Source organism: Adelges cooleyi, unplaced genomic scaffold, assembly GCF_023614345.1.
Source record: "Adelges cooleyi isolate 19-005CV unplaced genomic scaffold, UGA_ACOO_1.1 ACOO_flye_CR_arks_rails_tigmint_CR_PRNA_804, whole genome shotgun sequence".
NCBI classification, from domain to species: Eukaryota; Metazoa; Arthropoda; class Insecta; order Hemiptera; family Adelgidae; genus Adelges; species Adelges cooleyi.
In genome coordinates, this window is record NW_026096519.1 from 1 (window position 1) to 24,859 (window position 24,859).

The following is a 24,859-nucleotide window of genomic DNA, read 5'->3' on the forward strand; positions in this document are numbered from 1 at the left end:
TATATGTTAGTTTGATAATGCATCTCATTCCATGTCTTAACCTTAAGGGTTCCTCATCTTTACAAACCCTACTAAAGTAATCAACAATAAATTAACCAAAAAGATCTTTGTTCGGTTTTGTCGTCGGAAGGCGGTGGACTAGACACACCGCATTTATCGTTAGTAAAAGCAGAAAACAAATCGCTGGACGCTGGCGAGAAAGCCTGGAATGTTATTCCAGATTTCACATTTAAATGGTTTTTTACCTGTGTGTACACGTTTTCTTCTCTCTATTTCTGTGGTTCACAACCTTTTTGAGACTGAGTCTATCTTGTTACATACATAGTAAGACAGTAAAGTCATTCACCGACGTTAACTCTTTTATTCAGTTTGATAACGGTAATTCCTTCCTTTTAGAAGTTCTTTTAAAAGAAATATTAAAATGTGTTCAGCAAGCCCTTTGGTCGTGAATGATTCTACGACTTTGGAAACAAGTTATTTCTGTGTTGTATGATGTGTATCAGTTATAATAAAATATGTAGACCTGTAACCTCTCCGTCACCACTATGCCCCGACCCAACTGTACTAGTTTTTTTCATTGTGTAACACAAAAAAAAGGAATTATTTTTAAACTAAGAACTAATATTAGGTTTTCAGTGACTTCATTGGCATATATATTGCCTTTTTTAATGTAGCAACATATTATGAAAGTATAAACATCGAGAACACAATCTATCGGTTAAGTGTTTGATTATGACCAATAATACTATTAGTTCAAATTATAATATTATCTATAAAACAAATGACACTTATTGTTTATCAAAAATATTATAAGTATTTGAATTAAACATTTTTATAGAATCATAATGATAGCTTATATTCGATTTTGACTGATTATGGCCTCTTGCTGTCCGATGTACCAAGGAGTTCTTAATGTTTTAATTACGTTTCCGGTTTACATCAAATGATTTGTCAAACCTAATTTTAAACTGTTTCAACCAGGTGCGGTGTCAAAATATTTCATTTTGTGAAAGTGTATTATGCACATTGCACGCATTTTAACGACACTTTTTTGTGTTACTTCTCGGATAAGTTTTCAGAATCGTCTCTCGTATTTTACTTTCATTTTTATTCATAACTCTGAATGTAATAAAATTACGACAGCTGGTATCACAGCTTGCCTAGCTTGATTATTTACTAAGACGTAGGAAAATTAACAATTTTTAAGGGCACTGTTATCCCTTAACTTAACTAGCCAGGTATCACCAAAAGGAGATCAGCACTTGTCTTTTCCATGCCAATATTTTTGGGTCATTCATCACAACAAATCTAAAATTTTAAAATTGTTATGTAATAGTCACACAGTCCGACACTTTTACTAGTTTATCCAAAAAATATACTTAAATAATAATTAACTTACTATCTTTTTATCCTTTAAACTTTTTAAAATATATTATATATTTTAGAATGCAATAAAGTAAATAAAAAATGTACCATGATTCCTATTTTGCATAAAACTATACACATTTAATTTTAATACATTTTTATCTAATTGTTGAGTACAAACTACATGGAGAAATTATATTTAAAAAAATATCGACCGGCGTTATTGAAAAAAACTGTAATTTAAATTTATTATCGTGTCATATAAGTATTATGGTTGGATATAATAAATATATATGGTTATAGTATAATAAATAAGCGTGTTGTTTTCACTTATACAACTTTTAAATATTACTTTCCTGATTACCATTTACACTATTATATAACAAAAATAAAAATTATACTGCAAGTGCAGTATTCATGTTTTAAGATGCGAGTTTTAATTGAGCTAAATATTTTTTTTTAATATGACATTATACTTCTGCTGCCAATATTAAAAAAAAAACCCACAAAGTCGTCAATGCTAAAAAAAAGCAGGCAGTACATGGTCATAGACGTTGAATATATTAAGTCATCCAGTACGCGCTTTTAAATTATTAATTAAACAAAGCGTACCCCAGTCTGTCAAATAAAATATATACGCTTATGTGAATAAAATACAAAAGTAAAATGAGAAAATTATTTTAATAAAAAAAAAAAAAAAAGCGGGCAGTACTTGGTTAGAGTACTGATTAAATCATTTCGCCCAGTACGCGCTTTCGTAATGATAGCTAAAAAAAACTAGACAGTTAACTACAAAAAATATGGCATAGCTTTGTGGTCATAAAAAAAAATTATATGAATACAAACAAAACATAAAATGGCGGCAAGAAGTATATTGTACAAGAGCACGTTCTTAAATTCAACACTAATGATATAAGAACTCAAGTTAGAATTTTGGTAAATGTTTTCCTCATTAAAACTCCAAGGCTTAAAAAAGTTGAAAGTTTATTGCTTTAACAGCTATAAATAAAAAATCTACAAACAAAATAATAGTGTAAAGTAATTGAACAATGTAAAAAGTGAATACATTTAATTTAATTTTCTAAAGTTAAAATTAATTGACCAAACAGCTTTTGATGATTTTATTTATATTGCGATAGTAAATATATATTCATATTATATAATATGTATAATATATATTTATTAATATAAAGGTAGCTTATAAATAATTCAACACAACCATCATATTTATATTTATATTACATTCAATTAGACTTTTGACTTGTTTTATCGATAATAATGGTAGTCATACGAATATGGTTTTCTTCATTGTACGAGTATTATGTTTATATTTTCTAATGCATAAAATGTCCTTCATTTCATCAATTTATTTTTAAAAAATATCTGTTCTTTGAATTTCTCATAAAAATATATAAAGACCTAAAAACAATTAGTCATAGCACAATTGCTAAGAGTCAATTGTGTTTCAATTATTAAAAACCTAAATAAATAATTGTATTACCAAATTAATTGTATTAATAATAAGGTTAATCAAAATCAGATAACCAGATAATATATCTACTCTCCTTTTAGTGGTGAATGACTCCTTTGTGGGCAATATCCTACGTTTAAAACTGCTAAAAAAAATTGACTCTTTGGGAATTTATATGAATGATCGTAGGGCATACGCATTTTCTTCTTTATACACTGTTACAATCATAGGATGAAATAACAGACATTAACCGTCTTAACTATTCAATTTCTTAAAAAAAAGAATTCTTTCTAAAAAAGAAATATTTATACGTATTTAGTGACTTCTTCGGCATATAGGTATATTGCCTTTTTTAATATACCAACATATTATATAAGTATAAGCAGCGAGAACATAATATATCGGTTATGTGGTTGGTTATGACAAACTAGACTTATGAATTGTTTTATCGATAATACTGGTAGTCATAAAATATAATTATAAGCCATGATTGTATAAACTAACTTAGTATGAAACTTTTATAGTACTTCTTGTTTAATACTAGTGAAATAAATTGATGAGCTCGTTCACAATATGTCGTTATATAATAATATATACGATATATATACGATATATACAATATATATACGTTATACAATAATTCACATTTGAACAGCATTTATCTAGTGTGTATTAATATGTTTTGTGAGTTCAGGTTTTTGAGAAAATATTCTCTTGCATAGGCAAGGCTATTCGAATGATCATAGTTTTTTTGTAGAAGCACTACGGATTTTTTTTTTAATGCTATTTGTTTAATAAAAAAAGTAAAAATAACTTTCATTATTTATTTAAAGAGCTCACAAATTTACCCAGATATAGCGCATTCATCTTAACATCTTAAATCAAGATGATATGGTTATGTATTGAATACAAGACCTAATATAAATGAATGTAACTTGTGTTTAAGTAATTTTTTCAAGATTGTTTTCTTAGTTTGAAGTACTAGTAAGTTTGATAATGCATACTCGTTTTTTTCTCTACTCCCCTTTTGTATTGAATGGCTTCTTGGGTATGTTCTCCGTTTACAATGGTGAAAAATATCCGTTTATTGAGAACCTATGTATTCCATGTAATCTCTAAACTTCAAGTACGTAGTCGCTAGCGGGAGGTCTTCGTCGTCACTACAGAAAGATCTCTGTTCACATAGAAGTGTACAACTACACTGTAATCTATTCTAACGCATATCTTTGCTCTGATTTTCATATCATATCGTAAAATATGAAGATTAGTAAAAATTAGATTATAACATGAATGGATCAATTTTTAACAAGTCATAGCACGACTGCTTATTGTCATTTGTGTTTCTTTTTAAATTGTTGAACTTTTAGTTGCATCTCATTCAATGTCTCAACCTTAAGGGTTCCTCATCTATAAAAACCCTACTAAAATAATCAACAATAAATCAACCATAAAGAACGTACTTATTGTTAAAAAAGTAGAACACGAGATGCTGGACGCTAGCGAGAAAGCCAGGAATGTTATATATATTATATAATGCGTATTTATAAATCTAAAAAAAGCTTATAAACTATAAACCACATAATATGATCTATACTCGTTTTTTCCTCTTCTCTCCTTTTGGTAGTGATGACTTCTCTGTGCTTATACTATCCGTTTAAAACTGCTGAAAAAAAGGAATCCTTTTTTGAAAATATAATAATAAGGGACTATAATCAGTGATTTTATTGGCATAAGCAACGACTATTTTCATCATACCAACATAGTAAATAATATAAGCACATATAATATGATCTATGAGTTAGTTTAACAATGCATACTCGTTTTATTCCCTATATCTCGTTACATACACAGTATGACACTAACGAAATTTCCCGTCAACAACTATTCAATTCGGTTGAAAAATATTTTGGCAGATTTTACATTTAAAAGGGTTTTCACCTGTGTGTACACGTTTTCTTCTCTCTATTTCTGTGGTTCACAACCTTTTTGAGACTGAGTCTATCTTGTTACATACATAGTATCACAGTAAAGTCAGTTTGATAACGGTAACTCCTTCCTTTTAGAAGTTCTTTTAAAAGGAATATTAAAAGGTGTTCAGCAAGCACTTTAGTCGTAAATGATTCTACTACTTTGGAAACAAATTATTTCTGTGTTGTATGATGTGTATCAGTTATAATAAAATATGTAGACCTGTAACCTCTCCGTCACCACTATGCCCCGACCCAACTGTACTAGTTTTTTTTCATTGTGCAACACAAAAAAAAGGAATTATTTTTAAACTAAGAAATAATAATGCCTTTTTTAATGTAGCAACATATTATGAAAGTATAAACATCGAGAACACAATCTATCGGTTATGTGTTTGATTATGACCAATAATACTATTAGTTCAAACTATAATATTATCTATAAAACAAATGACACTTATTGTTTATCAAAATTATTATAAGTATAGTCGTATGCGGTATTAACTCGATACGCACAACGTGATAACCTTTTAAAGATGTTATACTAGAATCCTTTAAAGCTGATCAAAGCCAATGCCCAGCCGCTTAAACCTTCCGAAACTATACTTCAGCCAGACGACTAACCCACACTAAGTCGTAATCAACCAAACGCCTAATACGGGTTTAATCGTAATTAGGGACTATTTGCAATTATACCTAGTGCAAGATTAATGACTATTGCCGTAAGTATAGAACTTTAAAGAATAAGAACTATTTGCAATTTTGATCACTAAAAAGGTTGTCCCAGCACACGTTATTCAAAAGGTAAACTTTTAACTCTTAAAAATGAGAGACTAAAGGTAACCTTAATAAATTAATACGCAAGTCGAGAATATACTTTAAAAATAAAGTATAATGACACAAAACAACAGTCGATACAATATGTTCTCCACCTAGTTAATGCTAAGCGGAGAGCCGTCTTTGGCTTGTGTTACATTCGCCTTATATAGTCAAAAATAGTTTATATTGTTTTGCTTATTTTACATTAAGTTAATGTGGGTCATTTGCTGAATTGGCATTATTGTTACACAGTACATAATATTTCATAATTTGAACATATAATATGTTTTGCTTAATCTATTTACTTTAAAATAAACATTTTTATAGAATCATAATGATAGCCTATATTCGATTTGGACTGATTATAGCATCTTGCTGTTCGATGTACCAAGGAGTTCTTAGTATTTTAATTACGTCTCCGGTTTACATCAGATAATTTGTAAAACCTAATTTTAAACTGCTAATAAAAGGTTTTCAGTGACTTCATTGCCAAGTATCACCTAATACTACTGAAACAAATTGGTACGCTCTTTTACTCTTTGTTTCGAGTATACTCTTTGATTCTGCTGTTACGATGACTGACTTTATTTTTTTGAGGCGCTTTCTTTCTCACGGAAGTACTGGTATGCGATTTCGCAATATGCCGGATTATATTATTTTTGGCTGTAAACCTCCTTTGACATACATTGCAGTCGAACCGACGTAATTTGTATATATATTTCACATTTATAGGGTTTTTATCCAGCGTGTATTTTTTGTGTTTCTGTTTTTGTTTAAATCGTTGAACTTTTAGTTGCATCTCATTCCATGTCTCAACCTTAAGGGTTCCTCATCTATACAAACCCTACTAAAATAATCAACAATAAATTAACCAAAAAGATCTCTGTTCGGGTTGGTCGTTGGAAGGCGGTGGACTAGACAGACCGCATTTGTCGTTAGAAAAAGCAGAAAACAAGGCGCTGGACGCTGGCGAGAAAGCCTGGAATGTTATTCCAGATTTCACATTTAAAAGGTTTTTTACCTGTGTGTACACGTTTTCTTCTCTCTATTTCTGTGGTTCACAACCTTTTTGAGACTGAGTCTATCTTGTTACATACATAGTAAGACAGTAAAGTCATTCGCCTTCATTAACTTTTCAAATCGGTTTAACAACGGTAATACCTTTCTTTTAGATGTCCTTTTAAAAGGAACATAATAGGTGTTCAGCAAGCTCTTTTTGTTGTATATATTATATAATGCGTATTTATGAATCTTAAAAAAGCCTACAAACTATAAACCACATAATATGATCTATTAGTTAGTTATAATATTATATACTGCAATATCATAAATTGAGATTAGCCGACATTAATTTTTCAATTTGTTTTTGTAATTTTGTAATAGTGCCGTGTAGATTAAGCTTTGTTAGTTATAATAAGACTTCTGACCGGATCAAACTAAACATTTAAAATGTATGCACAATGCTGTATCTTCGCAAACATTTGAAATGTAAGTATAGCGTTTATTGGTTTTGATGAACTTAATTATATTTCTGCAACACGGCCGTGTCTATGTCCATGGCTATATTTTTCAAATTGTCGTAATACAATTTTGTTGTTTGCTGCGTGTATCGTATGATAAAACGGCCAATGAAAACTTTTTGTTGTTTAAACTAAAACGCTTGGCTTGGCTTAAAAGACCTCTCATCTGTGTGTGTCATACAAAATACATTAATATAATGTAACGTAATATAATATTGTCTATGAAATTTGCACTGAAATAAATTCGTACGCTCTTTCACAATATACCATATATCACATTTATAGGGTTTTTATCCAGCGTGTATTTTTTTGTGTTTCTGTTTCTTTTTAAATTGTTGAACTTTTAGTTGCATCTCATTCCATGTCTCAACCTTAAGGGTTCCTCATCTATACAAACCTATCGATAATACTGGTAGTCATAAAATTTAATTATAAGCCATGATTGTATAAACTAACATAGTATGAAACTTTTATAGTACTTCTTGTTTAATACTGGTGAAATAAATTGATGAGCTCGTTCACAATATGTCACGTTATACAATAATTCACATTTGAACAGCATTTATCTAGTGTGTATAAATATGTTTTGTGAGGTCAGGTTTTTCAGAAAATGTCTTTTTGCATATGCAAGGCTATTCGAATGATCATAGTTTTTTTGTAGAAGCAAGTTCGTCGCTATACGTTGCTATAGACAGAATATCTTCGAAGACAGAAAATCGTCATAGGTATTTTTGACTTCATTTTTACCAAATACTCCTCTGCTATCTGCTAATGGCAATTAAAGTCTTACGGTATTTCACTACCTAATATAAATTACAATGGTGTACAAAAAAATAAAAAAAACTGTGTAGCATGTGTGATTACCTATTTCTGTTTTTAATCGGCATGCTGATCTCAAGACACACATCAAAGTCAGTTTTTTTGGCTTGCTTAAAATCTAAGAACACTGAACGTTACCAAGTTTATGTATTTTGGCAATTGTAACGTGTTTTCAATTGGAATTTTGTGCTTTTTGAGTATGGCTAACGTTTGGGAACAACTGACGATAGAGAGAGCTTCGCCGATCAAGGCTATTCGAATGATCATAGTTTTTTTGTAGAAGCACTACGAATTTTCTTCTTTGGTGCTATTTGTTTAATATAAAAAGCAAAAATAATTTTCAGTACTTATTCAAAGATCTCACAAATCCACCAAGATATAGCGCATTCATCTTAACATCTTAAATCAAGATGATATGGTTATGTATTAAATACATGACCTAATATAAATGCATGTAACTTGTGTTTAAGTAAAAAATGGCAATTAAAGTCTTACGGTATTTCACTACCTAATATAAATTACAATGGTGTACAAAAAAATTAAAAAAACTGTGTAGCATGTGTGATTACCTATTTCTGTTTTTAATCGGCATGCTGATCTCAAGATACACATTAAAACAAACTTTTTTATGTATGATTTTCAGGATAATGTGAGTTTTTAAAAAATCTCAAGGTAAGCTCACATTTTAATAAATATCTTGAGATGGTATCCCAATCTGTTAGACCAATTTGCTCTGGAATCTCTTCAACAATCGAGTTATCTATTTTTGTTGGATGGCCCACTGGATACTCGTCATAGTTTAACATATACAAAATATTAATATCATAATTACTTATAAGTAGGATGATTAAATTTAATAAGAAATATGCACAATTTATAGGATTTTTATATGTTTATTAGCATTGAGTTGGATCTTTTAGCGGTAACTAGTGTACAGCTTGTACCTCCTGACAGTAAGACGGTCTTCTTTAAATTTGCATAACATACGCGGTCTTTAATACTTGTTATTAATAGTATTATTAAGTAAGTTTTATTTCATGCATTTTATTTTGTATTTAATACATTGAATAATTCGTAAATATAGATATAAGAACAGTATATAAATATGATTGAAAGAAACAACAATGCAATACAATTGTCAATTATTTACAATTACGATTGCTGGTATATGTTACCAACTGGCAACCTGACTTCTGAGTAATTGTATTACTTCAGTAAGTTTATCGACTTCTACTTCCCAAATTACTTCGTCGACGAATCTATATTTGCTAACACTTCCGTCTGTACCTGTTAGGGTACAAGTACCGCAATTGTCAACTTCGGCAGTTAATACATATGAAGCTGGGAATTTTATACTTCTGAACAAACCTATTAAACGACACATCCGTTTGAAATCTCTGAAAGCTGATTCGTATCCAACTAAAAAATATAAAAAGTCTTTAGAAAAAATATTTAAATTTAAATTACTAATTATCGCTGTGCTTTACTATGAAACACATAACTAATAAATTTGTATATAACAAATTATAGAAAAGTAATTATAATATACAGGATATTCGTATTGTATAGCTATTTTACTCCGAATAAATAATTTATTTATACACAGTATCATGATCGAACACCTGTATTTCATAACCTATTACTCATCAAAATTATATAAAATATTTTTGAAAGCAAAAAAAAAATGTATTTTCATTCATAATTAATTTTACTGGTAACCTAGAAACTTTATATTGGTTTAATTGTAAAGAAATTTAATACGTAATATCTTTTTATATTCTTGTTTTGAATAATGTAATTAAAAAAATAAATATATTATTTAAAAGCAAAACCAGTACAAGTATATATTAATATTTACGTATTGCGGCAAGGACTAAAGATTTTGTAATTTCTTTTGTCATAACTCTTCTGGCAGTTCCAAGATCTGGCAATAAATTATCTCCAAAATCTGCAACAATTAATGAATTACATCGTTGATAGGAAGAAATAAAAATAAAAACAAATTGCATTTCAAAGAACTGTACTATTATTTGTTTAAGTTTTTATTACGATTGAAAAAAAAAATAACAGAAATATAATAAATATACTGCAACTATTTTGTTGAAGTACGCAAATGAATTTAATAATTAACGTTTGTTAATTTTAAAAAGTAGACAAATTTTTGATAACTTTGTTTTCAATAACTTAAATTTCAAATCTCAGTTAAAATAATTTTAATAGTTTAAAATTGTATGGATCATTTTGAAACAGCAAAAAATTATCAAAATTATTTTTCCCTAGTCAATAATCCCTTACGTTGCAAATATTGGTTATAAGTTACCTATCTAACTTTATGAGCCTTTTTGAGCCCCCATGCCACTGTATGTCTATATCCAATTTCAACCCTTTATTCTTTTTATTAAAATTGCATGTTATATGTTTTCTATATTATTGATGATTGAATGTACTAATTGCAATTATTATATTAATTTGACATAAAAAACATGTAAATTTGTATAGTGTTTTTTCACGTATTCGAAGGTGAAAAGGTGACAATATAAAAGTATTGGCCTAATATAGTACTTTTATCATGTTCATGTTTAGTATTCTAATACCAATATGGTACGATTTCTGATCCATTGATTTGTTATATGAATAAATCGGTTCGGAAGTTTCGATGATCGTAGATCCAAACACAAAAATTGGCAAAAGGAATCAATGGGCAACTTTGGCTTTACTGGATTCGAATCTGATCAAGATAAGGGAAACCTGGATGATATTTTTATTCAAGATCTTAAGAAACTATAAAAAGAGATCCTTTTAAACTCCTTGATCTTAAAATGTTTGTACATATAAAAATATAATATTGAATAATATTTTAAAATTTACCCATTTTAAGCATCGTAAACCAATTATCTCCTGGAAAGAAAATATAACATTAAAACTATTGCGATATACGCCTGTATATCTTGATGGAAGTTAGTATTTAAGTAGAAAATAAATCACAACAATAATATGTTTGAACACAATACTATTAAACATAAAAACACACAGTATAAATATAGAGAATAATATATACAATGTACGTTACAGCCGTAATAGAATGGTAAATCCAACACCTTAATACTATGTCTTATATATGATATAATCTAGGTTACAAATGTAATTGGTCCTTGTATAAAACAACTTTTAAATATTACTCAATGACTTCTATAGTGCACACATATAATACCATATAAGGTTATATAATATTTATTACTTATAACATACTTATATTCCATGACCCAAATAAACAATATTAATTATGTTCAATAAAAACACAAGTTGTTAAGAATAGAACTAGAATACTGACGTAAGAAAACTATTTTTCGTACAAGCCAGTTCACTAACTATAAGCTAGTCAATATCTTAAAAGATATTAAATTTTTTTTTAAATTATTCTCGTTCATACTTTCAAAGCAAATATTTAGCTCAAGTTTAAAATATTTTTCATTTATATAACTCCAGTTCTATTTGTTAAAACCCTATGAAGTTAAGACTTTTAAACAATAATGCATATGTCATGTCAATTTTGTAAACCAAGAATATTTGCTGAAAATTTTGACTGGTTGATAACCAGTTTTTGATATTTACTTTCCCTTCCTAAATTTTGAATTCTAATAACTTTAAAATGAATTATCCAAAACATAAATGCTATTCAAACATTTTTTTCCAAATATTTAGTGTATCATTAAAAACCAGCTGTAACATACAGTTCTGAAAGCTTTGTTTATCCAATTTAAAAAATTTTACCGACAATAACTTAAATTACAATAGATTTATCTCTACATTGTACATTTACGTTATAACTAGTAGGTACAAGCCACATTATTTTTGGCACAGTAATAAAATGTTTAAAATAATACTTTAATTGAATTACTGTCGAATAAAATTCGATTGATAATCCAAGCCTTAAGAGCTATTAAAGTATATATAATAAATGTGTGAGTACCTAGGTCTGGTTCAACTTGAGGTACAGGGATAGCTGTAACAAACGTATAAATTACTCCAATTATAATCATAATATACGTTCTTATTAAAAACTCAGTAACTATTAACTTTGAAAATTGTGCACAAAAAATGTTAAGTTAACATAGATATGTTTTTGGCTAGCTTAAAATCTGCGAACGCTGAACGTTACCAAGTATATGTAATATATTCTCTCAATACGGTGTTTGTCCTTTTGCCAAATGCAACGTGTTTTTAATTGGAATTTTGTGCTTTTTGAGTATGGCTAACGTTTGGGAACAATTGGCGGTAGAGGGAGCTTCGCCGATCAAGAACTACCCAGAGGAAGGTTGAACATTTTGTGAAAACCAAGTTCGTCGCTATACGTTGCTATAGACAGAATATCTTTGAAGACAGAAAATCGTCATAGGTATTTTTGACTTCATTTTTTACCAAATACTCCTCTGTTGTAAGCATTTTATAGTTTTTTAAATGCACATCTAAAGGTTTAGTTTCAACAACTTCAAACAATTTTTTAAAGGATTGTTCTTCTGTTTTATCATTTTTATGTTTAATTTTCAACATATTATACGAGGCGCTGGACGCTGGCGTGAAATCCTTTGATGTTTAAAATTATCATAATCACATAAAACGATAAATTTATGTTCTCTTGCGTTTTTTCTAAGTGTATTTAAGAATGACATTTTTTTTTTTTGCTGCAAAGTGATACAACTTTAATTTCTGACTACAAGAAAATTTGGAATAAATCCAAATCTTTTTCTATGTTGTTTTGACTAAAAAATATGATTTTTTAAATGCCGCTATGTCATGCTTACATGTCTATTTTCTATCTATACTCATACTTGTCTTAAAATTGTTTAAGAAAATATTTAACAAAAGTAATATACATCGATGATAAGATCACTTTAAGAAGTACGACTTTAATATTTTGCTCACCTTTAAAATTGAAAAAATATTACATTACCATAAAGATAAGATTTGAATTAAGACTAAGATACTGATAAATATACAGGTTATGCTGAAGATAATGATAATGATAATCATAATGATCAAGATATATAACATTCCAGGCTTCCTCGCCAGCGTCCAGCACCTTGTTTTCTGATTTTTCTGACGATGAATCCGTTCTCTCTAGTTCACCGTCTTCCAACGACGAAACCGAACAGAAATCTTACTGTAGTGACGACGAAGACCTCCCTCTACCGACTTCGTACATAGATAAAGATAAAAACAAAACGAAAGTGGTCATAATGTAGTTTGATGAAATGCAACCTAAATAAAAAACTAAGACTAAGAAAGATATTACATATTATATTTTAACAGCTTGCGTACGAGTCCGCAATACCACGGGATATATTTTTATGTCTCGTTCTGCGGAGCAGAGCTCGTTATTCGTTTTCTGCCTTTTCTGACGATGAATCAGGTCTGTCTAGTCCATCGTGTTTCAACATAATAAATATTATAACCACATAATATCATCTATGAGTTAGTTTGACAATGCATACTCGTTTTATTCGCTCTATCTCGTTACATATACAGTAAGACAGTAAAGACATTGGTCAACATTAACTTTTCTGTACGGTTTAAACACAGGCGGATTTTACATTGAAAAGACCTTTCATTTGTGTGTATCATACGGAATACGATAATATAATGTAATGTAGTATAATATTATATATACGTATCATTGGCATTACCGAAATTAACTTTTCGTTTCGGTTTTAGAACGGTAGGCATATTCGGTTGGCATAACTGCTCTGGAATATTCTCCAACAGATAGGTTTTCTATTTTTGTTACATGGCCTACTGGATACTCGTCATAACGGTATTTAATATAAAGGTCAATAAAACTATAAGTAATTTTATTAGAATTTATCCAACTTTAACATTTAGAACAAAATGTCAAAACTTAGGCTTGGCTTAGCTTAAAGTTATACGGACCGTAATGTCATAACATAACAATCATTCAATGTTTTTCCGGGAAGCGGAGAAAAAAACAGTTCCATTTTTTTAATACTTACATGTAGCACAAATTATTTCTCTTTGCAATTTAACCTGGTCAGCTATACATACTAAAATTAAAATAATTAAAAAAACATTTAATGTTTTTTTATTCTAATGGTAGAAATTAATATATCATATAGTACTCTGTTTGAAAGGTTATAAAATATATGAAAGACATGAAAGTGGTTACCTGCTATGTTAGTAGTGTCTGCTGATTCTGAAATTAAAAAGAAAATATTTAACACTTACAAATTAACAAACAACTATGTGGAACTACGACCAACATAACCAGAGATAACAATTACCCGGAACAGCCAACATCATAGCAATTTGCTCTGAAATTATTATAATATAAAATAATGAATTAATACAATTGAGTTTAATTTAGTATTCTATTAAAAATTAAAAATAGGAGGTCTATGTAAAAAAATATATGCGATATATTCGGTAGAAATATGCATAGTTTTATTATATTACACATAGTGAAGATTTTAAAAAACAATGACTGAATTGAAGAAGTTGTGGCTTATAGAATAAAATATAATGTGTAGATAAGGCTGAAAGAGGTAATATCAGTGTTCTCTGTCAGAAAAATTCCATTTAGATTTTGAAGAAAAAAATGTAATTTATATTACTGATACATTTTTATTAAGATAAATTGTTGTTGCAGTTTTTTTGTTTCACATTTAATTATTTTTTCTATTTTCAATTTATATCTTATCTTAGCCTTGTCGCGGAGCTGAAAGGTATTGTTTTTATTTTTTTTTTCTGGACCTATAATAGATCACAAATTGTACAGGAAAAGTAAATTGTTGGGCCCAAAACTAAGTTCACCAGCAACATCAAGAACTAGTATAACCTTAACTACTAATACTCTTTAGACATAGCACTACCAATTAACGTAGACAACCTTTTTTTTTTTTTTTAACGTTTGTTGAGAATATTTACAATCTATATTATATGTACAATGAGTAAATTTAGATAATTCAACGAGAAAATTAACATGACAAGGCAACGAGGAGGAGGCTCACATAAGAGCCACCTGTAAGACAACCTAAAAAATATCCCAAACCTTATACCTTCAATGGGGTGGAACCTTTTTCTTTATTTCAGTTTTTAGGTACTTAAGTTTTAGGACTTAAGGTTTGAAAATTTGACTGAAGATGTACAGGGTGATTCATTTTGGGTAAGAAACTCATTTTTTCAGAAGATATTAATATTTTGAAAAAAAAAAATTCCCTACACTTTCGGGTACACAATGTACTATATTTGTCAATATTTTGAAAATTTTATCACCAACGCTTATACGAAAAAAATCGTTGAACGTGATTTTTTTGAATGGTCACATTTGTGTTTACTTCTATAATTTTGTAGGCAAAAAAATTAAAAATACGTTGACGTTTGAATTTTTAATTTTCATCTATTTGTTCGTTAGCTATGACTTTCTAAAGATTTTACATTTTCACTAAATAATTGTGATATTTTTTCGTTTTTCCAAAGACCTGTAGCCCATAACTGTCATTACTGTTGCATTGTCCGTTAGACGATAACGAATACACATTACACTAACATAAAAATACTTATGTAAGATTTTAAATTGAAGGTTGTATCAACAGCGTTTTATCAATCGGTCTTGTCCACATCACTCTATGTTTGCGCGAATCCACAACAACATGGCATTTGTGGGTAGTTTTACTTTTAACATATTTTTTAATTTTTTTATCATCAAATTTACGTAATTAAAAAAATGTGTAAACATTTAAAAATAACCCTTTTTGGCTTAAAAGGATTGGTGATGAAAATTTTCAAAATATTGAAAGTATGTGTTTTTAATTGTTTTATTGCCCGTGTGGCTCTCGGGTTAGAATAAGGCCACGGGCTGTTCCCCCTATCGTAAAAGGCGATTAATAGGAACACCGAAAGTCTCCCGGGATAAGGAGACAACTCTACAAAGCCAACGGCCTTAGGGGCGGATGAGCTGTGTAGAGTGGGGCAATCTCTTGTCCTCAAGGTAGGAAACTACCTTGAAAAGGCGGATGAACCACATCAGATGGTCAACGGCTGGAGAATGCAGAAGGCAACAGGAATTTTTATTGCGCATATCAAGGAGCATTGAACAATTTTCAATTAAAATTTAAAATTTTATCGAGACTTTTTTTTGGTTACCTGACCATGAAAATAATCTATAAATAATAGCATAGATTAATTTATAATAATGGAGTAAAATTCTTTTTTTTTTCAAACTAACTTTAGTTAATTTACTACAAATTTTAATATGACAAATTTAATTTAAAATTAAATTGAATTTAACTTATAAAGTAAAATAGTATACATATAACCAATGTCTTACTATCGCATTTGGAAATTAAATTTTGAAAATTAATGTCCATTGTAGGTATTCTTTTATCAAACACAAACAAAAGTTATCAAAATCGGACTAGTCTGCGTGCTGCGATTATTTTTCCTGAAGGACATGTCTTTGTTTAATAGCTTGATTATATTCGTTTTTAATTGTGCAGAAACAAAATTTTAAAGTTAAATTACAAATTTCCTGTTCCCTACTACTAAAGAATAAGAACCCATTTTTCCTAACCCAGACTCAAGCGTGACCAACGTTATTGATCTGTACAGTTGCAGTGTATAAAGCAGTCATTACATAATTATAACAGTGGGTTTTTGCAGACTGCAAGTACAAAATCTCTTTCCATTAGTCCAATAGCGTTTTGGAACTTCACTGCTAAATCAATGTTTCCAATACATTTAAGAGCTTGATAAAAGCGTTTAATTATTTTGATCAACATTGTCACCACAGTAACAATAGTTTCTGAAAAAAAAAATGTTTGTTCAAAAAGTGATATTAAATCAAATGTACTGTTATTATACCTTCAGTCATAAAAGTCATTTGACATATTTGGTGAAATGTAGCGCCTCAACACCACTCATCTCAAGAATACATAATATCGGTTGAAACCTATCTTCATAAAGCACCTTTGTTTACTTGCAATTGTTCTTTGTTCCATTCATCAGCAACTTGTTGGGCGAGTATCTAGACCATAAAGCAATTTTTTTTTATAAAATAAATTGTGAATATTTTGTATTATCGTCAACAGTGAGTTATATTATTTGTTATACCCTGAATTTCGTTTTATTTAGCACCATTTTTCCTAAATAAATAGTACGTTCATAGTTTTTTACTGACATTCTGTCACTTTCTTCATGACGTACAAAAAAACTAAGAATTACAAATTGACGAGTAATTCAAACTTCATAATCACACCGTTGTCAAGTAAGTCGACCATCAACAGCTCGTCAGCACTATGTATTTCATTAGAATACCTATCACAATATAGAATTAGGTAAATGATTCGATTAAATAGTATTGAATTGTTTATTGTAGGTAATAAGGTATTTACTTGTAGAGTTGGCATGCTATTTTTCCTTAATTTTAAACCCTTTACTATCAATATATAGTTCATACATTTAAAAATATGTCTAATGGAATACATAGAGCTGACGAGTTGCTGATGGTCGACTTATTTGACAACGGTGTGATTGTGAAGTTTGAATTACTCGTCAATTTGTAGTTCTTAGTTTTTTTGTACGTCATGAAGAAAGTGACAGAATGTCAGTAAAAAACTATGAACGTACTATTTATTTAGGGAAAATGGTGCTAAATAAAACGAAATTCAGGGTATAACAAATAGTACAACTCACTGTTGACGATAATACAAAATATTCACAATTTATTTTATAAAAAAAAATTGCTTTATGGTCTAGATACTCGCCCAACAAATTGCTGATGAATAGAACAAAGAACAATTGAAAGTAAACAAAGGTGCTTTATGAAGATAGGTTTCAACCATTTATTTTGTATTCTTGAGATTTGTGGTGTTTAGGCGCTACATTTCACCAAATATGTCAAATGACTTTTATGACTGAAGGTATAATAACAGTACATTTGATTTAATATCATTTTTTGAACAAACATTTTTTTTTTCAGAAACTATTGTTACTGTGGTGACAATGTTGATCAAAATAATTAAACGCTTTTATCAAGCTCTTAAATGTATTGGAAACATTGATTTAGCAGTGAAGTTCCAGAATGCTATTGGACTAATGGAAAGAGATTTTGTACTTGCAGTCTGCAAAAACCCACTGTTATAATTATGTAATGACTGCTTTATACACTGCAGCTGTACAGATCAATAAGGTTGGTCACGCTTGAGTCTGGGTTAGGAAAAATGGGTTCTTATTCTTTAGTAGTAGGGAACAGGAAATTTGTAATTTAACTTTAAAATTTTGTTTATGCACAATTAAAAACGAATATAATCAAGCTATTAAACAAAGACATGTCCTTCAGGAAAAATAATCGCAGCACGCAGACTAGTCCGATTTTGATAACTTTTGTCTGTGTTTGATAAAAGAATACCTACAATGGACATTAATTTTCAAAATTTAATTTCCAAATGCGATAGTAAGACATTGGTTATATATATAACATTTTACTTTATAAGTTAAATTCAATTCAATTTTAAATTAAATCTGTCAAGTTAAAATTTGTAGTAAATTAACTAAAGTTAGTTTGAAAAAAAAAGAATTTTACTCTATTATCATAAATTAATCTATGCTTTTATTTTTATTTTTTTTAAATTTAACGCGTCAGGTAACCAAAATAAAAGTCTCGATAAAATTTAAAATTTTAATTGAAAATTGTGCAATGCTCCTTGGTATGCACAATAAAAATTCTCTCTTGAGAATTTCGAAGACTCAATCAAATATCAAATTGTTATTGGGTGCACTTTATTATTAATTCAAATTTACAACTTTGTTATAGGATTTACCTTTGTTATCTACTATAATTAAGAGTATATTTTAGAGTTTTAAAACCAGATTTGTTGGTTAATATTTTTACTTTTAATGGAAAACTAGAGCATGTAAAAATAATTAAATATAGGTTAACATGTTAGGCATCTTTTATATAATACTATTTCTAAAGAAGTAAAATTATAATCAGATTGAAGCTAATAATTAAAAATGTACCTCTATTTCAAAACAGTAGAGACATATTTTATTTTATACATATTTTTTAACTGTGTTAAATATAAACTAGTCAAACAGGCTAGCAAAAACTACCTCCATAATGGAATTACCAATAAATTCGATTTATGTTAGTTATCTTTTAATTTTGGCATAATTGACAACAAACTAAACATATATTAGGTATTCATATACAAAAAAATGATAAATTAAATTAAATATTTTTTAAACTAACATTATATTACCTTAAACTATTTAGTAAAAAATTATAATAAATATTATTTACGTTACATGATTTGCATTAAAATATTAGATTTAAGTAATTATTAAAGTTATGATTTACATTCTATTGGATAATTATATTTTTGATTTTTCTATTTTAAATTACATTATTCTTTATATAATAGTAGTATTATGACTAAAATTCTAAGATGTTTTTGTTAAAATTGAAAAATGACAAATGTATAAGTTAGATTTGCTGTTGTTTGGTATTTAACATATTGATGGTGATACGGCAAAAGGGTCTAAGCGACATATTTCAGTTTTCAGGATGGCCACTAAACGTGTATTTTACTATTTTCTTTTTTTAAATTCCCAATAACTTTTTTTTTAGTAAGAATTGGGAATTTTTCAATCATATAACTATATTATAATATATAGGAGTTATAATATATTTTTTTAACCAATAGTATAAACCGTGTCGATTTGACCCAAAGTGTCGCTTAGACCCTTTTGCCGTGTCACCATCGATATAAAATGTCACTGTCCCTTTATTAATATACCATATATTTTAAAAAAAAATTTCTGATGCATAATATACTGACGATAGTCAAACACTTATTTTGTGTTTGATTTTATATTCGATAACCGCATTTTTATATGTTTTACCGCATAATTGTCCCTAAATAAAAAAAACATGTAAATATAAATTTATAAATTAAAACTGTGACATTATTTTTAAACAGTACTTACATTGAATTGAATTTTGAACCATTAACTTTGGTAACTGGCAATAATATAACCATTTATAATGAAATGCAAAACACATCATCACAATAATTATGCAGAATATTGTTATACTTAAATATGTATGGCCATTTCGTTTCAAGTCTTAAGCCACTGGAGAATTTAGTTTAAAACAACTTCGGCATTTTACATACAAATTTTACTACTAACTAAATTTTGGTTTATTAAATCCTTTTGTTTATTAGCTTTCATCGTAAATTGTAGTTCACAGTATAAAATGCACGTAACTATATTAGACATTTTAGAAAACAACATTAATATATAATATGTACAAAGAAATCCGCACGAGATAACTTAGAACATATTAGTATTTTATTTCACACAACACTTCGAGACGTGAGCCGTAAACATCAAAATCCAAAGGTCTTTATGGTTAGGTTAGAGTCGATCTTTTATAAACACTTCACTTCATATAAAGAGTAGACACTGAACTGTTGAAAAATATTTTTTTTTATAGATGAAAAAATATCACAATTATTAAGTGAAAATGTAATATCTTCAGAAAGTCATAGCTAACGAACAAATGGATGAACATTAAAAATTCTAACGCCAACATGTTTTTTAATTCTCTGCCTACAAAATTATAGAAGTAAAAACATATGTTACCGTTTAAAAAAATCACGTTCAACGATTTTTTTCGTACAAGCGTTGGTGATAAAAATTGTCAAAATATTGAAAAGTATAGTACATTGTGTGCCCGAAAGTATAGGGAATTTTTTTTTTCAAAATATTAATATCTTCTGAGAAAATGGAGTGTCTTACCCAAAATGAATCACCCTGTGTATATAAATATATAGTGTAGGGTTGTAACATATAAAGACCCCAAGGCAAAACCGTTTAAACCCTTATTTTTCTCAATTTGAGCTGGTACAGTAAGGTCTGGGCATAGTGGCACGGGGAGGTTATAGGCATAATTATAACTGATATTTGAAATAAATGCTATGTGAATCTCTGGACAGTTGATTTAAACCAGTATAGACTAAACCAAGCATTGTAAGAAAATATTATACGTAAGTGAGTAGTAGTAAAAGTAAAAAACTAAAACACATTATTATAAATACAATACCTTCTCAGCTCCACATGGAAGCTCAAATGGAAAATTTACACCTTGAGCGTAGTCAATTTTTAAGTTGCTATGGGTGACTGAACCAACATATCAACAAATAATTGAATATATTTGTATTATATTTCGGTTATGATACATGCGTAACTATGGAAATAAATGATTATGAACAGACTATCAACCCTAATCGTGTTCACCCTAATATCAAAAATAAATTTTAAAGCACATTATTGTCATTACGTACAATCTCAATATTTGTATTTCTAAAATTGCAGATTGGCATCAGAGCGTTCATTTTATCATTTTCATCTATATTATCTCAAATGGACCTGTAACCTCACCCGCCCCAACCCTACTGTACTGGCTTTTTAAATTATGTTGTTGTCATATACTCATCGTTGCTCTTCCAATAACAACACGTTTAATCACAGTCTTCAATCCACCTCCTAAAATAAACGCATAATGGTTTGAGTTACAAAAAAAAAAGTTTAAAATAAAATCATTAAGCTAGAAAAGTCTTCAGAATATTTAGTACACTGGGCTTTAAGTGGGGACCATTTAACTTAACGTGACTCAGCCTATTAGGTTAAATAGTCATTGCATATAGCCTTGTAAATTCTAGGTAAATTCTAGAAAATATTTTTTTAGTTTATATATAAATTATTTATTTTCATCAATTATTTATTTACATAGTGTTTGAAATACTGATATTATTTAAGCTTTTAATTTCTTTTTAATTTATAAATCGTCCTAAAATCAGACTAACATAATAAACAACTTTTTTAGCTGTATATACATTGTTCATGTTAAATTTATCTTACTTTTAGACAATGCCTGCTCGATTTGTAAGTCTGTAATAAATGATTTAAAACCTTTTTGAAAACAGTAAAATTTCCAAACATAAAAATTCATACATTTTTTTATAAAAGAATGATACTGACTTGTAAAGAAAACCAACTTTTTATAGTCCGCTGTTAGGAAAAAATATATATTAAATTCGTTTTTAGATTTATTTACCTTTCGTAGGTATCTGAAAAATTAAAATAATTACCAATGGCTGTATCATCTGCCAAAACTTTTACCAAGGTAGACGTTATTAAAATGTAGTAAAGATTCATTTTAACTGTAAAAAATAATGCACATAAATATAAACGCCTTATATACTAGACACGGTCTACTATTAACTGACGGTTGTCAGTTTTACAATAAAGTTATTTTGTTTTTTACCGTCTTTATTTTTATATAAAATTCGAGAAAAGTGTGACGTTCTCTGTCCTCCCTCACCACCGCTGCTGACCGAACTTTATCGTTAAATCGACATGTCGTATGCGGTATTGACTCGATACGCACAACGTGATACCCTTTTAAAGATGTTATACTAGGATCCTTTAAAGTTGATCAAAGCCAATGCCCAACTGCTTAAACCTTCCGGAACTATACTTCAGCCAGACGACTAACCCACACTAAGTAGTAATCGACCAAACGCCTAATACGGGTTTAATCGTAATTAGGGACTATTTTCAATTATGCCTAGTGCAAGATTAACGACTATTGCCGTAAGTATAGAACTTTAAAGAATAAGGACTATTTGCAATTTCGATCACTAAAAAGGTTGTCCTAGCACACGTTATTTAAAAGGTAAACTTTAACACTTAAAAATGAGACACTAAAGGTAACGTTTATAAATAAACACGCAAGTCGAGATTATACTTTAAAAATAAAGTATAATGGCACAAAACAACAGTCGATACAATAAGTTCTCCACCTAGTTAATGCTAAGCGGAGAGACCTTCCCCGGGCCAAGCCCAAGAGAGTCCTCCTGACATCACAATTTGTACGTCTTTAAATAATAGAAATAAATATAATTTTCGCTGTATAAACATTTGAACTGTTTGCCATTTGGCCTAGATACATTGCTTAGTTTCATAATTGTATTATAATAATAATAATAATACTATTTTCCCTCGCTCCTACTACAGACATAAATAAGTCTTTTATCTCGAGTCTGTAAAAATTCACGCCCCCCCCCCATCAAATCACCCATCTACCGATATAATAGATAATAATTTGTTTCTGTAACTACTATAGCAAGTAGTTTAGATCATAAATACATACATATCGCCTAAAAGAGAGTTTGATTTAGAAGAGCTAATAGTTTTTTTGATATGTGACTCTATGAAGTATCATATACAGTAATTTATACATTATTTAAATAGTTTCTGTACTGGATGTAGACTTGCGATTTAATAAAACCGACTTTACGGTTGTTAAATTAGCCAAGGAAGACTCAACAAATAGAAACATAAATAATATAATAACTTAATATAAATGTATTGAAAGTGTACTTACAATGTTTCATGTTGGACAGTATTGCTTACATACTATAATCATAAATGCATGAAAACTTATAATACAAATACGAATTGTTAAAGTGTTAAAGTAATTTGCTTGAGCCTGCTCGATGGAATTGTATGTCGGCTGAAATAAAATTCTAAATAAGCAGAATGCAAATATATTGTAGTGTGTGTACACTGTACATGTTTACATTAGTTTGCAGCGGAGTTTTATTTTTAGCACAAATAACTCGCAAAAAAAAAAAATGATTGATTTATACAATTTTAATAATTTTATTGTGTACGCCGTTTAATCGATAAAATACCGTCTAATATATTTTACAGAAATTCACAATTTATTCTCACAATATTAAATACATTTAAACTGCAGTACACTATTTTTTGAGTATACTTTATAAAGATTAATTTTAAGTGAAACAATATAAGTAATTGATTTTGTTTATTTTTGGCAACGATTATGACATAATATTCACAATTTGACATATGTTATTTCTGACCCTAAACATTTATTACTCCTAAGCGCTTAAGTAATTTTAATGTCAAAAGTATTAATTTTATTTTGAATATATTCTGAATTTTTTCTTGCATCAATATATTTCTAATTTAATGAACAATTTTAAACATGGGTTACGGGTTTATCAAAAAAACCCCTTATTTAATTCAAAGTCGATGTCTTAGCTTTATTTTGATTTTTGTATGGACAGATTAAATTGTACTCTCGTACACAGCATTTCTTTAAGAATAATAAACTCATTTTATTTTTAAATTATTGCAATTTTTTAAAACACTAGTTTATGATATTTTACAATTTTAGGCAATATTTAAAATACTTTAAAAACTTGAATGTTAACGCATTTATATACTATCTTTTAAGTATTCTTAAAAATACTGAATACAGTATAAAATCGTTTTATGTTACAATTATATTTATAAAGATGTATCCTCGAAAAAAATATTAGTGCTAAAATTTCTAATCGTATGTTTTAATTTCAACACAATTCATTCAACGAGTAAAAATTGTAAATTCCTACCAAAACATAATATAGGTACGTTATTTTAACGATAAAATCACATACACGAGAAAGAAATTATAGTTGTACAAAAAAAAACTGTACAAACATTGGTTTTACGAGTGGTTCTAAAACCAACAATAAATAATAAAAAATAATTTTAGTAAGTTTTTCACGTTCGACCGTGCAACGCGGTATACCTGGAGTTAGTTATTATTAAGCTTTCCGAAAGCACGCCAATTACGCCCACATACAGATAATAATATGATTGTTATATATTACACTTGACAAAGTAATGAAATTTAAAATAATAAAACGGGCAAACCGCAAAAAAGTCCATTTATTAGAACTCATTATATGACAAACACAATAGGCACAAACCACACATTTTCTACCCGCCAAACGATCTACCGAGCC

The 24,859-nt window shown here is 28.7% G+C and overlaps 1 protein-coding gene across 3 annotated transcripts; it reads right to left on the bottom strand.

Annotated features, from left to right (window-relative positions):
• Positions 1–8,875: 8,875 nt before the first annotated feature.
• On the bottom strand, positions 8,876–24,731 carry LOC126845981 (uncharacterized). 3 transcript variants are annotated; one of them, XM_050585068.1, is made up of 13 exons: positions 24,643–24,731; positions 23,428–23,556; positions 22,130–22,201; positions 22,020–22,049; positions 21,900–21,929; positions 21,471–21,524; positions 14,258–14,287; positions 14,143–14,169; positions 13,970–14,020; positions 11,932–11,964; positions 10,830–10,859; positions 9,820–9,909; positions 8,876–9,380 (listed from the first exon to the last, which is right to left on the bottom strand). In XM_050585068.1, the coding sequence occupies exons 2-13, from the start codon at positions 23,435–23,437 to the stop codon at positions 9,133–9,135; spliced, it is 705 nt and encodes a 234-aa protein (XP_050441025.1). In that variant the 5' UTR covers positions 23,438–23,556; positions 24,643–24,731; the 3' UTR covers positions 8,876–9,132. The 3 variants fall into 3 exon arrangements, with proteins under 3 accessions (XP_050441025.1, XP_050441026.1, XP_050441024.1); XM_050585069.1 differs by having other exon boundaries at positions 8,876–9,329; positions 21,900–21,950; XM_050585067.1 differs by having other exon boundaries at positions 21,900–21,950.
• Between the last annotated feature and the right edge of the window lie 128 nt (positions 24,732–24,859).

Bases quoted from the DNA above. Each gene is read 5' to 3' on its own strand.
- LOC126845981 (XM_050585067.1), bottom strand. The intron at 9,910-10,829 runs GTAAATTTTAAA...TAATTGTTGCAG, and splicing joins GTTTACGATGCTTAAAATGG to ATTTTGGAGATAATTTATTG. The intron at 9,381-9,819 runs GTAAATATTAAT...TATATTTTTTAG, and splicing joins TTTAGTCCTTGCCGCAATAC to TTGGATACGAATCAGCTTTC.